At 41.3% G+C, this 18759-nt stretch overlaps 1 protein-coding gene across 4 annotated transcripts in view; it reads left to right on the top strand.

Annotated features, from left to right (window-relative positions):
* The window catches only part of LOC129724603 (uncharacterized), a 155876-nt gene that overhangs the window by 30489 nt on the left and 106628 nt on the right, over window positions 1–18759 (top strand). For all 4 annotated transcript variants that reach the window (XM_055679607.1, XM_055679608.1, XM_055679609.1 and 1 more), the window contains exon 4: window positions 12771–12925. In XM_055679607.1, coding sequence (XP_055535582.1) covers window positions 12771–12925 — 155 coding nt within the window. The remainder of the gene's footprint in view (window positions 1–12770; window positions 12926–18759) is intronic.

The raw sequence follows: 18759 nt of genomic DNA on the forward strand, positions 1-18759 counted from the left end.
GCTTTTGAAATCATATCCTCGTATAACTTCCAATCGACATTCCGTGTGAGGTCATACGGAATGTCAATTGGTCGCATGCGAGTTGACCCGTTAGTAATTGAAATAAGAATAGATTAAAGAGGAGCGGTTATCATTGTAAGGGGAACCCCAAGCCACACCATGAGAGTTGAAGTCTCCCAAAATCAAACGTGGCGAGGGAAGAAGTTCTATTAAATCAAAGAGCAGCCGTTGCCCAACCTGTGCTCTGGGAGGAATATATATTGAGGCAATACAAAGCTCTTTACCTTGTATTGTCATTTGACATGCGACAACTTCGATGCCTGGAATCGAAGGGAGGTTAATACGATAGAAGGAATAGCACTTTTTAATCCCTAAAAGTACTCCTCCATATGGGGTGTCTCGATCAAGGCGAATAATATTAAAATCATGGAAGTTGAGATCAATATTTGAAGTAAGCCAAGTTTCACAAAGGGAAAATGCATCGCATTTGTTTTTATTTATCAAAACTTTAAACGAATCAATTTTTGGTAAAATACTTCTACAATTCCACTGTAAGACAGATATAGAATCCTTCATATACACAGTTGAATTAGGTATCGAAGGATACAATCGCTGCAAGGAGGGGCCATTGGGCAGTCAACTGCTTCAAAAATGATCTAACTGTTGGGAGGAATGCTGTAAGAAAAATTTTAATTGGATCGGGTACATTGAAATTTTCGAAAATCCAGTCCACAATGTCAGAAAATTTCACTAATCCAGAGTTTGTTTCATCAACTGGATGTGCAAAAGGAACAACTGGGGTTTTAGATGTTCCTGGCAGTGCTGGGAACTCCTTCTGGGACGTTAAATTTGCAAGCCCAGGAGGAGTTTGCTTCGGTTTTTCCGCAGCACTGTTTGGTTTGTTTGTAACTTTCATTTCACTTTGGGAAATCTTAGGACCTTTTCGGGGAAGTTTAGGAGAGGAAATATTTTTCCTCTTTCTAGACGCCCCAGGATTGGCATAAGTTGTTCCCGCTGGTGAATCGTCAGAATCGGTTTCATCAGAGGACAACAGATCAAAGGGGTTCGATGTTATGGTAGAAGTGGTCACGGTTTTCTTCAGCATCTCAGCGTAAGATCGCTTTGAACGCTCCTTAAGTGACCGCTTGATTTTATCTCTGCGCTGCATGTACACCGGGCATGTGGAGAGCTCATGCTGATTTTCCCCACAGTGAATACATTTTTCAGCATTAACACTGCAAGAATCTTCCGCATGAGTCTCCCCACACTTGCTACATCGTGCCTTATCGCAGCAGTAGGCGGCTGTGTGGCCTAACTGCTTGCAATTGGTGCAATTCATAACACGGGCTACATACAATCGCACAGGCAGACGAACCCGGTCGATCGAGACGTGGCTAGGGAGTGCAGATCCGGCAAACGTAACGCGAAACGAGTCTGACGGAGTGTAAACTTTTTTACCGCCGATGAGAGACATGGACCGCAATTGCTTACAATCCAAAATCTTCGCCTGTGTTTCGGTATTTTTGAAGCAACCGGTTGCGCTTTTTAGGATACACTCGACAGACAGACTCGAATCGGTTATGACACCGTCGATCTCCACGTCTCGTGCGGGTATGTAAACGCGATACTCGCGTGTGAAGAGCCCAGAGCAAGCGATAGCATTGGCCTGTGCCAGATCACTGTCCACGACACGGAGCTTCTTAGGTCGGACCTTGAAAATTTCGGTAACGGCCGTCAGGTCTTTAGAAATTTGCAGTCAGGTCTTTAGAAATTTGCAGTATGTTTAATCGCTTTGAATTCACTCCTGCCTTTGGACGAAAATAAACAGTATAGCTGCCCTGTTGAGATCCGTCCGGCTAAAGCCTGGGGCGAGGGGGGACTGGAGAATGAACAGGGGAGGGGGTAACAGAAGGGTCAGGGTCAAGGGGGTTCGGGGATGGTGGCACGGGAGGCGAGGGATCTATATCCATCGCGCTAAATGTAGCGCACTAGCGCACTAGCGCCGACAAGAACACGTACCTATTTACTTCTTCCTTCCAGCAGTGGTTGTCCGATCGTTCGAAGCTGCACCCAAAGCAGCCAGCAGCACCAGTACAGCAGCACCAATACAGCCAGCAGCAGTGAGCTGGGTGTGAGATCACTCAGCACAGCGCACGACTCGACTGTCAACTGATGGCCTTGAATTAGAAAGATCTATTCACTGTGCACAGATCAAAACTGCAGCTGGTATTTTGCACCAATACAGCCAAAGTTGCGAGCCGGGTACAGAACGTAGCGACACAACTCACAATCTAGTTGGCCTTTAGCGCGAATAATACACTCTTTTGTTTGGCTATTCGTACACACGGACCGGATTGTAATAGAACGACCACTTTGCACGTCCGTTTCTGTCGAGTGTTCGACGCGGAATGCAATGATTCTGTTGACTGGTAAAAGAAACGTGTAGTTTTTGCTTCCTAAAAAACATTGATTTCTGTTCATGTTTCGTTAAATAGGCACTATTGCATTCCTACAAATCTCTGGATTTACAATTAATTGTTGAATGTTGAATTGAAAACTATAATGTTGCGAATGTCAATTGCACTGTGCTTAGGCAGCAGATCTGCCTCAAAGAGCAGATGAAATATTAATGTCATTGAAGCGAAAATTTCGAAGCTCCGTGTACCTACCAATTTACCATTTAATTTCAAACGTCTGTATGTACCTTCGCGCTCCGCAGTTGGGTGATATTCGAAAATGCCCAAAGCCCTGATAACTGGTGACATTAAACCTAAAACATGCATATTCTCGCATAAACAGCTTTATGTCACATGGTCACGTGAAAAACAATTGGTATCATGCATGTTTAAAAAAAAAAGATACCCGAAAAATGGTTGGCCATTAGGTTTTGCAAAATTTTTGTTCAGGACAAAACCATATTGTCACTATGCCATGGCAATAACGAAAATCAACTGGAAAAGTTATAAAACGTTAAAAACCAACCCTTGATATTTCCCGCCCTTCTGAGATTCTGAGAGGTTTTCTGTGAGTTTTAGTGAGTAACGATTTTTTGTTGCCTTTGATCGGGAAAATTCGAAACAAGTTTCAACACCGGGGCGTACTTAAACGATAGCCTTCATTTTTTTTAATATTTTATGGAATAGTTCTATGCGATTTTCGTATTGGTTTCTGTTGATGCCACTTAAATTCAACGTCGGTTTCTGTTAATTTGTGCTGTGACTGTTTTCCAAGAGAGAAGAAGACATTGTCGGTACGAAATTAACATTTAATTAATAATAATGTGTTTTTGCAAGAATTCTGAGGTGTATTCATACAGGTTTCAGTTGGTTTCGATTAATTTTCTTCCACATGTAGTGGGAATGCTTCCTAACGAAGATGCCACTGAGGATATTTTATATAAGGAATGTTCCCTAATCTACATGATCAAACTGATTCTTGCATATCTTCCAGTTGACTTTGACAAATTTCTGCTGTGGTCGAAGTGTTTTTTGTTCAGATGAAGTTATTGTAAGTGGAATGTTCAAATACTTAACATGCCGTTGAATTAAAAATAAATTCGTTATTTTTGTTCCAGTTTTGCGAGTTTAAGACACGAGTAGTAGCAGGTCAATAAAAGTGTCCGGCTCCGCAACACTGAAGATACAATATTAAAAAGTCAGGAAATATAAGAGTCCCGAAGGGAAGTTGATCGGTTAAGAACAAGACGAGCTCGAAATGCACGAATTCGACACGCCATATATCTCATAATCGTCAGTTACACACTTAGTTTCCATAGTCTTTAAACGAGTCTTGAACAAAAGAAAAATAAAGTATAATAACTTAAACACTCGATTGAGAGGAAAATGCTAATCAAATATTCTAAAATACTACTACTTCATAGATTCAAGGTCAAATTTACCACCGAACAGATGCATTGCTGCCACTACCCGATGGCAAATGTCCTTGAAGTGACAATTCTGACAGGAAACTACAAAGGAGAAGTCGTAATAATCCCGCGTATCTCGATTACTCCTACCGATTTTCCGTTAAATTTTAAACATCTGTAATTTCCCGTGCGTCGCGGATTTGCGATTACTATTGATAAAACCCAAGGACAGTCACTGAAGTATCACTCCGAGTATTCATGCTTCTCACATGGACAGCTCTATGTCGCATATTCACGTGACCCTGACCCCGACTTTGTGGAATATATAGAATTTAGTGGCTAGGACCGCCTTGACCGCTTTCACATGTTTCGTATATTCCGAATTTTAAGCTTGAATTATTTAGAATTCTGAAGTTTTTTATAAAATCATTCCAGTGAGATTGTCCAGGCAGAAGGGTATAACTATATTTGCCAAGCTTTTGAATAATTGAAAAAATAATGTAATAATTTCTTTCAGAATATTTAAAAGAATGGCTGTTTATTTTTAGAAATGTATTGAAATGATTTGATTATGGTTGAAAGGTGCTTCATAATGTTCAATGAAATAAAAACGTAGAATTTTACGAGCGAAGGATTGAAAAAAAAACTAAAAACAAATCAGAGCTAAAACATATCGTAGGTATGTTTTTTAGCAGCAGTTAGATATTTCAGTTTTCGTAATACAACAGTCAATAAAACTCAAGGCGGCGGTACGAAATTTGCCGGGTCAGCTAGTAATATATAACTATAAATTTGGATTAGGGATTTATTTTTTGTTTGGCGTCTCCGTGTGCATTGCACAGGTTGCACCTAGTTATGAACAAGTTGTTCCTAACTGCGTTTACAGGATGAAATAATCAATCGATAAAGAATTCTGCCCTAGAAATTACTGCTCCTTATTCTTGAGGAAGTGAAATTTAACTAGCTGTAGCATGATCAAAGTTTAGTCGCCCAAACCGCAGCGAATTTTATAAGCAATAATTCTAGCTGAGAAAATGCTTTCTCAGGTTCAACTGAATTTGGAAGAACTGTTTAAAGAGCATCAAACAGAATAGAGAAGTATTTACCTTCGATTCCTTCGGATTCGTAGAATGTACCATCTTGTCTGATCGTCATTTCATTTTATTCTTCATTCATTTCCTCTTCTCAACAGTTTCAATAATTGTTCCTCTAAGAATTTTAAATTTATTCATTAATTTGAAACTAAGTTTCGCGATGTGAAAGAAATTTGAAATATAAATTGGCATTTTTTTTTTATTAATATGAGTTTTGAAATTATGTTATTCGTAATCATATCACTAGATTCATTCATTGATGTTTTCCGAACACCAGTGTAGTAGCTGGATCGTATAACACCACAAGAGATCAAAACAAGTGGTCCAAATCTTACAGAAAAAAAACTGGGTCGTATTGAAGCATAGGTACTCATAAATGCAAAAACATAATTATGCAGCGACACGTCCATAGATGCGACCTGAACCGCTAGGCAAAAAATAAATTTCAAAACCAAATTCCTATATGTATTTAATTATTTTTCAGTTTTATTTTCAAATAGAACAGAGAGAATGACTAGCGTATTTTCGCGGACATGATTGTCTTTATTTCCCCAAACTATGATTTTCAGAATTTTTTAGTTGAACAAGTAGGTTTCAAGACCACGAGTCGCCCCTGGTTTGTTTTAGTCAGAAAATTATAAATACCGGTTTTTTACCGGTTTTACCGGTTTTTATTTTTATGAATACCAAAATACCGGTTTTTCGAAAAGCTGATATATCAGCAAGAATAATTCTCCCGCACCGCTGTTACCCCGCTAGCAGCACGGACCATCATACGATCGAGCGAGTGGACGTCAACTACAAGTGGCATCTACAAGGTCGCGTGTAAGATACGGCCACTGTGTCACAACACGAAGCTGGATCGTCATTGTTTGTCCTGCGGAGACACTCGATTGATCCTACTATCAGCCGCGAGGTCGTGACTTAGACGTTCGGTGAAGTATTCACTTTAGAATTTTTATCATTATTATTATTATTATTACTATCAATATTATTATTATTAATATTATTATTATCATTGCTATTATTATAATAATAATAATTATTATTATTATTATTATTATTATTATTATTATTACTATTATTATTATTATTATTATTATTATTATTATTATTATTATTATTATTATTACTATTATTACTATTGTTATTAGTATCAGTATTACTGTCTTTTTATTTATTTTGATTCATTGTAGTTTGAAAAATTGTTTTTGAATTTTAATATCAACTACTTGATTCCCCCCCCCCCCCCCCTTCGAATATTTATCGTTTGTGTACGGCAGAGCGTTACGCTCCCGCAAAATTTACGACATGCAGGTGCAACTATTCCTGGATGTGGAAACAAATGGGGAAGAGATTAAGATCTCCCCCATCAATTCCCCTCTACCTTCCCCGTTACCTAGCCCCGTACCAAGGGTACCGGCAACACAGGTGCAAGCCTACCCAGATGCTTCGAAAGGTCCGTTCGTAGTTTTTTTAGGCCCATAAAGAAGCCTCTTAATATTATACAAATAGGCAAGGACCTGGCAAAACAGTTTTCGGACGTAACCGAAATTACAAAGGTTAGACCGACCAAACTGCGAGTTGTCGTGAGTAGCTTGAAGCAAGCAAACGAAATTGCTAGCTACGAGCTCTTCACGAGAGAGTACCGCGTGTACATCCCTGCCAAGGACTAGGAGATCGATGGTGTGGTTACCGAAGGAAGCCTCACGGTCGATGACATTTTGCGCCACGGGATTAGCTGCTTCAAGAACCCCCTGATTCAAGATGTAAAGATACTGGATGTCAAGCAATTGCATTCAGTATCCATCGAAGAAGGGAAGAAGAAATTCCTCCCTTCGGACTCCTTCCGTGTAACATTCGCCGGATCCGCACTGCCGAACTACATCCGTTGGGACAGGGTTCGTCTGCCTGTACGCCTGTTCGTACCGCGGGTCATGCATTGCCAAAACTGCAAGCAGTTAGGTCATACAGCTACTGCTGCAACAAGGCACGCTGCAGCAAGTGCGAAGGCAATCATGCTGAGACCGCTTGCAGTGAGGACACTGAAAAATGTCTTTACTGCGAGGGAACTCGGCATGACCTTTCAGCGTATCCCGCGTACAAACAGCGCGAGGAAAAAATTAAGCGTTCCCTCAAAGAACGATCAAAGCGCTCTTTTGCAGAAATGCTGAAGAGTGCTGAGCCACCCTCGGCAGGAAACATCTTTTCCTTTTTGCCAACCGATGAGGGTACATCTGACGATCCCGTCGAAGGGTGTTCTTATGCCATGCCAGAAGGATCTAGGAAGAGGAGAATGACCAACTCTCCTAATCTTTCTCGCAAAGGTCGCAAGATAACCCCTAGCGGAATGACCAATAAGCCAACACAAAAAGGAAGCGGTGAAGAAAAACCGAAGCAAGTACCTCCCGGTTTTAATTTTAAATCAAACAAGGAGTACCCACCGCTTCCTGGGGCACCAAAAACTCCTCGTGCACCCATTTCTCGATCAGAGGATAAAAAAAAGGGTTCCTAAAATTTTCTGATATTGTGGACTGGATATTTAAAACATTCAACATACCAGATCCCCTACAAAATATTCTTCTGGCCCTTCTTCCTACAGTGAAAATCTTTCGATAACTGCTACGGCGAAAGAGGTTAGGAATTTTATCACTGTTTTACAGTGTAATTGCAGAAGTATCATCCCCAAATTCGATCTATTTTCTCATTTGATAAATACATACAATTGTGACGCATTTGCGCTTTGTGAAACCTTTCTCAATTCAGACGATCAACTCAATTTCCACGATTTTAACATTATTCGTCGAGATCGAGACTCACACGGTGGAGGGGTACTTTTAGGGATTAAAAAGTGCTACACTGGAGTCGCTTTTTACGCGGTTGATTGTACCGCATTTAAAAGATTAGAATAGATATACTTATACTAAATTTATTTGATACCGCGTACAAATGATCTTCCGAATCGAGTAAAAATAACCGGCATTATCGTGAAAATATTCCGGTTGAAAAAACGCATAGAAACAACCCGCGTAAAAAGCGACCCCAGTGTATTCCTTTTTCAGAATCGATCTCCCCTCGATCTCGAATATTGAAGTCGTTGCCATTCAAACGAATATGAATGGAAAAGACCTATGCCTTGTTTCGTTATATATCCCTCCATCCGCGCGGATTGAACAGAGGCATCTCACTGATATAGCAGAGTTGCTTCTCGCGCCTTTTTTTATATTGGGAGATTTATTTTAATTCTCACTGTTCGCTATGGGGGTCGCTGTACGACGACAACCGATCTTCTTTGATTTGTAACTTAATCGACGACTTCAATATGACACTTTTGAATACTGGAGAAGCGACACGTGTACCTAATCCTCCAGCACGCGAAAGCGTGCTTGACCTATCCCTTTGCTCGACATCACTAGCGTTAGATTGCCAGTGGAAAGTAATCAATGATCCCCACGGTAGTGATCACCTACCAATCGTTATCTCAATTGCTAATGGGTCAACTACAACGGATCCAATCAATATTGCGTATGACCTCACACGTAACATTGATTGGAAGTCCTTTGAAACCATAATATCGCAAAGAATCGAGTCCCACGTGGAACTTCCTCCGGAGGAAGAATACGCGTTCCTTTCTGGCTTGATCATCGACGCCGCGACTCAAGCTCAGATGAAACCGATACCCGGGGTAACGATTAGACGGCGCCCTCCCTCCAAGTGGTGGGACAAAGAGTGCTCAGACCTGTACGCGCGGAGGTCCTCGGTGTATTTGGCCTTCCGAGAACAAGACACTATCGATTTGCTCCGAAAGTACGATTTACTGGATAGACAAATGATGAGCTTTATAAAAGCAAAAAAACGCGGATACTGGCGGCGGTTTGTGAACGCGTTGTCGAGGGAAACAGCGATGAGCACTCTTTGGGATACCGCCAGGCGCATGCGGAATCGTAACGTTTCGAATGAGTCCGAGGAGTATTCAGATCGCTGGATACTCGATTTCGCCAAAAAGGTCTGTCCGGACTCTGTCCCCGAACAGAAGACCTTTCGCGATGCGTTTTTAGTAGCTACGGAAGAGCCTCCATTTTCGATGTTGGAATTTTCAATGGCTCTCCTCTCGTGCAACAATAAGGCTCCAGGGTTAGATAGAATAAAACTCAACCTGTTGAAGAATCTACCCGACTCTGCAAAAAGACGCTTGTTGGACTTGTTCAACAAGTTTCTTGAGCTAAACATTGTTCCGCACGACTGGAGGGAGGTAAAAGTCATTGCTATTCGAAAACCCGGAAAACCTGCCTCTGATCGCAATTCTTATAGGCCGATTGCTATGCTCTCCTGCCTCCGGAAATTAATGGAGAAAATGATCCTCTTACGGTTAGACAAATGGGTCGAAACAAATGGTTTACTTTCAGATACTCAATTTGGCTTTCGCCGGGGCAAAGGGACGAACGATTGCCTAGCGTTGCTTTCTACTGAAATTCAACTCGCATTTGCTCGAAAAGAGCAAATGGCTTCTGCGTTCTTGGATATTAAGGGGGCTTTTGACTCTGTCTCTGTAGAAGTTTTAACCGAGAAACTTCATTTGCAGGGACTTTCACCAAATTTAAATAATTTTTTGCCAACAGAGGATTAATTTTCTTCGTACGATTACCGGAACCTGGTGGGATGCCCACCCAGGAGACCTTCTAAGGTTATACCAAACAACGATTTTGTCAGTTCTTGAGTACGGCTGTTTCTGCTTTCGCTCCGCCGCGAACACACATTTGATCAAACTGGAACGAATACAATATCGTTGTTTGCGTATTGCCTTAGGTTGCATGCAGTCGACCCATACGATGAGTCTTGAAGTGCTAGCGGGTATTCTTCCGTTGAAACATCGCTTTTGGAATCTCTCTTATCGGTTGCTAGTTCGATGCACAATTATGAACCCATTAGTAATTGAAAATTTCGAGAGGTTGGTCGACCTTCAATGTCAATCCAGATTTATGACTTTATATTTTGACTATATGTCTCAAGATATTAATCCTTCTTTATACGATTCCTCCAATGTCGCACTTTTATATACTTCTAATAATGCTATATTCTTCGACACCACCATGAAACAAGACATTTCTGGTATCCCGGATCAATTGCGACCCCAAGAGATCCCTAAGATTGTTTCCAATAAGTTTAAACATATTAGTTATGATAAAAGGTTTTACACTGACGGATCTAATCTAGATGAGTCCACTGGCTTCGGTGTTTTCCACGAAAATTTTACCGCCTCCTACAAACTCGATGCTCCTGCTTCCGTGTACGTCGCAGAACTTGCTGCTATTCAGTACTCTCTTGGAATCATCGAAACCCTACCCATAGACCACTACTTCATCTTCACAGATAGTCTCAGTGCCATTGAGGCTCTGCGATCAATGAAGCCTGTGAAGCACACCCCGTATTTCCTGGGGAAAATACGGCGGTTTTTAAGTGCTTTAACAGATAAAAATTACCGGGTTACCTTAGCGTGGGTCCCTTCTCATTGCTCGATTCCGGGTAATGGAAAGGCTGACTCTTTAGCTAAGGTGGGTGCTATTGATGGCGATATTTATGAAAGACCAATTGCTTATGATGAATTTTATAGCATTTTGCGTCAGAGGACACTCAACAGTTGGCAATCATCATGAAATTCAGATGAACTGGGACGATGGCTACATTCCATTTTTCCTAAGGTATCGACGAAAGCATGGTTCAAGGGGTTGGATGTAGGTCGGGACTTCATTCGCGTGATGTCCAGACTTATGTCCAATCACTACACGTTAAACACGCATCTTTTTCGTATAGGGCTTGTAGACAGTAATCACTGCGTTTGTGGCAATGGCTACCATGATATCGAGCATGTTGTTTGGTCGTGTGCCGAATTCTGTGGTGTTAGGTTCGAGCTTATAGATTCCCTTCGGGCCCTAGGAAAACAACCGAACGTACCCGTTAGAGACATTCTGAGAAGCGGTGATCTCCAGTACATGACACAGCTATACCGGTTTATAAAAAATGCTGACATTAAAATTTGAATTTTTTATCTATTTGTTAGATTACAATTTCCGTCACAAACTGAAAGAAAATGACACACCATGCTGGAGACACTAAGACGAAGACTCGGCATTTTTATGTTCACGCAGACACCTCAGACAAAACTGCTCAAATAGAACATCACTGGTTAGCCACGTACAAATGAGTACATTCTGTAATATAAAATAGTTAAAAACAAAATTGTAACTCCCCTCCTCTCACCTTAAATCCCCACGGCCGCGAGATATAAAAAATGTGCCTCCCTCTTTTCCCTGCTAATTTAGAATAAAAAAAAATTTACTTGGCTCAGTTAAACTAAATTGTATCGTGCCGTGTCAAATAAACTATTTTAAAACTATGTCGATTTTTCTAAACAGAGTTCTGATATTTCTTATTCACCTCTTATTCACCGATGTGTTAACATTGAAATGACCATTCATTAAGAATTTATAAACAAAAACATACATTTTAAATGATTTGAAATTCATGCATCAATTTTGCCTCAAAATGTGATCTTTTGAGGGTTAAATTAAAACAAACCCAACGGAAAACTGTAATGCTTCTTTTCACCATCCTAATTCTACAATAAAGAAAGCCAAAAAAAAACAAAAAATGTCCCTGTCCTTCTGATCCGGCAATGCTCAGTCTCAGCATATATCCCAGCTCGAATAGCACTGTTAACCCAGCCATCCGAAAAGACATTAGTCTGCCCTGCTTACTAACAGTATTACTATGAATATGAAGAGATTCAAAAACATTTACCAGTTCTTTTTTGGCTGCACCTCATCTCTGTAGCGCCAACGGTGCAGCAGCCTTTTTTAAGCTCAAGGAGAAAAGAGCAGCATAATATGAACGGAACAGCTTATGCATACATCAGACAACTTCATGCAGAGCAAGATATACACCCAACGAATTTGATGCGCAATTATGGAACTTCCAGTAGTGAGCAAAGTACGAGTACATTTTCATACAGAGTTATAAACTAAAGAAAAAGTTCATTTGCAGCTCTTGTAGCGCTTTATACTCAGTGCGCTCGATTCTGTACACACTCCTGTTGTCAAACAGAACATTCTGCCGCAAAGTGAAGCTGTTTTGTGTAGATATTTGGTAACTTTCCAGCTTTATAAAAAACTTTTGTTTTGTTTAACCTCTTGAAGAAATGGGCGGGAAGTAAAAGTGTTTGCCTGGCAATGATAAATGTTATCTGACGATTATGAGTGGCAGTGGATGGTATACTCGTTGTTGATTGTTTTCATATTATTGCATTGATAAAATTAGAGTAAATGGCCTTTGTCAACAAGTTGCAGTACTTAACAATATTCAATGTTCACCATGGTGACACAGTGTCACTACTTGTCACATAGATTTTTATATGCTAATATTCGCTTCAAGCTGTAACCTGATTTCAAATTATAAAACACCATCTGTAGGCAATTAATTCAATTATCCTTCCATCTATTCATCACGCTTCACTGCGGATCTCTACCCGTTGGCCTACCATCGCAACACGTCTGGACTTGAAAATGGGGCGTAAAAATTGTCCGCAACGGAAAATTACTGTCTCTTCTGCGCGGCCGGAACTGGTAACTGAAAAACAAATATCTAACAAAAATTTCAAAAATAAACTCCGGCTGCCATAAAATCTTATTTTTCTTTTCCGATGCAGCAACAACGCCAAACCGAAAATGCGGCCATAAATTTTCACCAAATATAACGACGGTCGGAACAACACTCGGGAAAAAAACTGGTAAACCCAACACCCGAATAACGCCCAGTTTCTCCGGCCGTATGTCTGCATCCTGGGTCTCGTTGGATTGCGGCCAAACGCTGTCGACGTGGACCTCGGTACCCTGCTGGGACACTTGCATTCGATCATCGTGCTGCTGCTGTTGCTCGGCGGCTATGTGCTGCAGTATCTGTCGGGATTTCGGTGAGTGCCGTTTCGAATTTTTTTCCTCGCCTTTACTTGCCGTCCAGACAACCGGATTTCGCTTTTTGCTCGAATGCCAACAATTTGATACAGACAGATGAGCACAGTGGATGGATATTGTGTGTGTGTGTGCTGAAAGTGTTGGTGTGTCTGATTTAGAACTGTTTTAATCAGTATCATCGCCATAATCCAATATGCCATGGCGGAGAAAAGGCTTCTGGATTACACCGCTGAGCTTGGCTCATCCATGTTCCGTGATGAACGAGCACGAAGCAGTTTAGCAAAGTGTTTTATTATTCAAAATAAGTTAATAGTTTCCGCTAGACAATAGCGAGCAAAAGCTTTATTCCTACCAACGAAGAACAAAGTATTTATCTAAACTTTTTAGCAGTGAATCTCAAAAAACATGAAACATTCATTCTAACGAACAACGGTTGGAACTTTTTGCTCAGATGCTTGATTGAACAATATTTTCGCTTCATTATGAAAGTAAACGTTGCCCCCCGCCCCCCGCTCCCACCTAAATGTTGACATTGGTGCAAAATTTTGGTTTAAATAATTCTAATAACACAAAACGACATATTTAGCCCATAGAAACATCTGTGTAAAGTAACAGCCAGAACAAAAATAATTGATTGAAATGCTTGCGCTATGTTGCGTGAAATTGCACAAGCTTTACAGTTGATCCACCAAGGATATTGCAGCGGCAAAAGTTCCGGGCAAATCCGCCTGCATCAACTAGCTTGGAGTATTGGAACCGAGCTTTGACAATTCCTTACCTTGATTCTCTTGTAACCTCACTGGAAACACGGTTCGATGAAGATAGTACACATGCCTACGCGTTGTCCTTGCTGCATCCCGCTAACGTAATACGAATGTCGTTGGAAGATTTCAAGCGCAAAACCGAAAATTTCGTCATTTTTTATGAAGTTGACAATTTTGTTGGAGAGGTGGAAGTTTTGTATTAACATTGCAGCAGCAGACCGTAAGAACTAGGAAGAGTTGGATCTTATAGACCTGCTAGCTAAAGCCCGTTCTTTCTTCCCTGCGACTGAGAAAGCAGTTAAAATTGCACTTGCTCTACCATGGAAACATGTGCGATTGTACGCTCGTTCAGCACATTACGTCGGGTGAAAACCTGGCTGAGGTCAACAATATTTGAACAGCGGTTGAGTGCTCTCTGCTTGCTGAGCGTTCATCGGCAGATGGTCAACAACAATCGTGAAAAGACACATGAACCGCTTCCGGATCGTTCGACGTTTGATGCCCGAAGATTTTATTGAGAATCTTGACTGTGTCTGCAATCTTCACGCCCTTGGGAAGCTTTGACAGGATGTAGTTGAGATAGCGGCTGTGCGAATGGGTGTCCAGCTTCCGGAGAAGTAAACGTACCTTCACCGCATCTTTCAGCTGGCCTGCATCGTTCTCGAAGAGGTCCTGGTAGCGGTTAAACAACAACGTCCGAACGTAACTCCGTTTTCTCCGTCGAAGACAAACTCGATGATGTTCGTAGAGAGGGACTCCAAAATCCGCCCTGGGGTTTGATACTGACGCTGCTGCTGGACCGCTATCCGCTTTAAAATTTGGGCCATTTTGTGAATCATATCTTGAATTCCCGGTTGCAGCTGCTGATCAACTCTATCTTCTGTCATATTCGTGGATTGTTGAGATCCTCGTCGCCAAAATAATATGTTCAAAAGTTTAAATGAACTTAAGAGTTTTTACTAAAGAACATCTATTGATATTCGAGGTTGGACAAAGAATAATCAAATTTTCCGCTCTGATGTCAAGGACAACTTTTCACTGGTTGCCTTGATGTAACAATCACTAAAGACTAGTATTTATTTTTCAAAACACACTAAAGTCGCTGGGGGATACGTGCCGCGTAAAAAAAACGCGTAAATTCCGGAATCCGCGTAAAAAACGCGTAAATTTCGAAATCCGCGTAAAAAACCGCGTAAATTCCGGAATCCACGTAAAAAAGCCGTGTAAAAAGCGACCTTAGTGAACCATATTTTTAGCTTGCCCCCCCCCCCTATTTGAAATTCTGGCTACGCCCATGACTGCTCACATTTTCTACTCTCGTTCAGAAATTTCTTAATAATTCCAGCGCTTTCAAAAGTAATACCAATAATTACCGATGCGATATGTTTCAGCTAAGTTCCATGTTTAAGCAATTTCAACTGAAATAAAGTCTATCTGTAATATTGTTTAAAAACTAGGGAAATTTATAACCGAATTGAAAAACGTGATCTTTCCCATATCGAGATAACTATATTCATACAAAAAAATTAATATCAAACCAAGACGACGAAATAAGGACTACGATTGGATACTCGGTACATTGTACTGCAGATGGTTTACTTTTACGGCTGCGACATGGTCATATACGAAGCGCTTAATCCACGTAACTTCGAAATCGTAGCTCAACAGGAACTTTGTTAGCTGAGAAAGAAGGTATGGAAAAGCGAATTTCGAGAGGTTTACCTGAGCTGCATCACTTTCAATAAGCTGGGGACCGGCTTCGTAATGCCTGGCAGGATGTGTCAATGCGTGATCGGGTTATCGGACTGATCGAATAGTGCGAAGATGTGTAAGCTCTCAAATTCCAGCATCATCAACGTACACTGCCCACTGGAAGGAAGGCACTACGAGAAAAAAAGAAGCGTTCTATGCGCACCTGTAGCGGATGTTTGACAGCTGATCACATCGGGACGTTTATTTTTGTATGCTTGAAGGGCGCTGGGACTGAGAGATCCTCTGTTCACCGCCGATTACTGTACACTATGTACGCGATTACAAAGTACCCGAACTCATTGGTGGAGAAGGGTTGGTTGGTGTTAAGGCCTCCAAAACTGCTGTTGCTGTTGTACGCATTATACTGGTAATGAACAAAAAAGGCCAATTTTTAAACGCTATTAGATTTTGCTTGGCGTAGACAACTCTTGGCCGAGCGATGGTTATGTAGGACCAGGGAGCCTATTGTGGTTTCAATCCCTAGATTTTACCGAACAATATGCTGATGGCCCGAATTATGGTTTTTGACTGCGTAGTCGATTTAGGTCGTCCAATTCTGCTTACCATTCAGAATAATATCCAGGTATTCATTTTTCGTTACAGAAGTTTGAACGAACCCATTCAATGACGAAAGAACCAGAATGTCTTTCCTCCATTTGGTGAAGGGCACAACAACTGTTTCAGCGGAATTTATGTTAAGCCCCTTCTGAGTGCACTTCTGTAGGCCGTTTAATATTGTTGCGTCACTTTTTTCGCGAATAATGAGGACTATATCATTGGCATAACCAACAATCGCATAACCAAGCTTGGTTAGCTTGTTTAATTGTGCATCGATCACCAACGAACAAAGCAAGGGGTGAAGACTCCCCCTTGAGGACAGCCTTTTGTCGACCGTGATAAAAGCATCTGCCAATGTAGCTGTGATTTCTCTGCTCGAGAGCATCGTCGCAATCCAGCTCATTATGGTGTTATCGACTCTTCTCTCCAGGGGAGCTGTATTGGTCGAACGATCGAAAGCTGTATTGGTCGAAAGATTTTTTTTCTTTCTACCCCGTTGTGAAAATCACTTCGACTTTCTTCCGGTTATCTTTGATATAACCCAATGTGAAGCATCCCCGGTAAAGATGTATCAGTTCGGGTATTATGCCCCATCTAATTTTTGTAAAAGATAGGAAGAATGTCTTTTGATCCTGGAAACTTCATATGTCCAAAGGAATCTAATACCCAATTGATTGAAGCTTTTGCTTCGGGTATACGCTTCGCACTCCCACTGCCCCGACGTCAGCTGTTCGTTTATACATGTAAACCCAGCGAAATGCGTTTTCATAAGAACCGGCAGTGATTCCCTAGGAATGAATGACTGCCGTCCTCATTTTTTAACTGCCCTAGACGATTGATGGTCTATGGACATCACTTCCTGGAATCGTGTGGCTTCGGGCATCGCTTGAATGTCCTTGCAAAACTTGATCCTGCAAATTATTGTAGACTAGAGTAGCTCAACGTTCTACTTAGTGAGTGACGCGCTGTATCCATCCCACTTGGAAGAGCTTTTTTGTGTTGAACGGCGGAGGTTATTGAGCGTTTCGTTCCGCCAGGGCACGTTGCGACATACAAACCTCTCATTAAGAGGACAGCTTTCCATGTAAGCGTCAGTAATTCTACATTCCAGATCGTGTGCAACAATGTTCAGTTCAATGAGAGTGCGTATGTCGATTGAGAAAGATTACCGGGAGTTAACTAAATGTTCCCTAGGACCAGATTCTTTGGGTTCCTGTATTTTTCGCTTTTCAAAGGATTAGCCTCGATGCCAAAAATGGTGTGTCAGTAATCTGACAAACTTGGTTTAATCAAAGACATACCATTATCTGACTTTCTCGGCAATGTTTGTGCTACAGAAAGTGAAGTCGAGGACCTCGTTTCGTATGGCTTATATAAGAGTGGCGCTGTTTCCAATAATGCATATATGGACCTCGTTAAAAGAAAGATATTGACCCGTTATGTGTTCGAACGCGAACACTGAACCGGTCAACATGCCTATCTGTTGAGTACAGATGTATTTGTACTCGCCACTCTGCTCTCGTGATCCACACGGACAAAGTATACGTGAAACCGATGTTCATTTTTACCATGATTCGTGATTCGACTGACGCCGAAGTTGAATGTTTTGCGATCACAGAAAACATTCTATGCAACGAGGAAACACGCAACGAAGGAGCGATTTTTTGCGATGCTGAAAACCAGACTTGGTAAAGCACGCACCTCTCTAGAAGCGGAACAAAAATTGAGCTCTTGCTTACTAAGTATCACGCATTTGAAATGGGTGCTTGGGTCGATGATTCGGCTCGCGAAGAATGAAGAATACCATAACAGAGCGAATATCTCTTCGTTGGTGTTTTTCCAAAGTTACATAGAGCGCACGGTGTAGCCCCGAATCATTTTACTTGCTTTTTTTGCTTCGTGGCATCTCCGTCTCCTTGTTCTCTGCTTCTCCTTGCTGTATACACTACCCGTCATAAGTTTGGAATCTCTTTATAGTTTGAATATTGCGAAAAGTTTAGCATCACCTGGAATAGGCGGATAACTCGTGTTTCTGACAACCTAAAGAGTTGCGATTTTCAGCAAACTTGTTCAGGAGACTAAAAGCTTCTGTGTGGTAGACAATTTAGTACTGAATTACCCCGCTATGTGGCGCTAGGGTGCATGCAGTTCTTCGTATTCAGACTTCAACTCATCGCGCGATTATTGCTACCCAGAATGTTGCGGTCTTCGGCTAGTGCCACCAGTTATGGTCAAGCATGTCGAAACACTGTATAACGCCGCATGTGTGTTCCAAACTATTCCATCGAGGCTATTTTCATTACAATTTAGTGTCCACACAAATCAAAAAGATCCAGTGTCCTAATTGAAACACGACTTTGACGACTTCGACAACTTCGACAACCACCAGGGCGAGTGTTTTTAACTTCGTGTATGCATTTCTGCTGCTTGTTGGATTTGGCTTACACGAGCTTTCTCGAACGCACCATGTACTGGAGTCAAAACCACTCGGCTTGCATGTAAGCCGACGGCGTTACTTGTTCGGTCTTCAGCTTGCAGCGGAAAGTAATACGAAATGCCCCCTGTGGTGTTCAAATCATTCAATGAATATTGAATATTGCAACTTTCTAAACATAGTTTTAGATAGAGTAAGTTGAAAACACTGAAAACTTTATGCACACTAGTAGCACATTGAAGAAATATTCCGAACTAAACTATTAGCAAACCAGAAACTCTTGATCTTCTGAGCAACTTTGCTGAAAATCGCAACTCACTAAATG

This window comes from Wyeomyia smithii, chromosome 2 (genome assembly GCF_029784165.1).
Source record: "Wyeomyia smithii strain HCP4-BCI-WySm-NY-G18 chromosome 2, ASM2978416v1, whole genome shotgun sequence".
Taxonomy (NCBI): Eukaryota; Metazoa; Arthropoda; class Insecta; order Diptera; family Culicidae; genus Wyeomyia; species Wyeomyia smithii.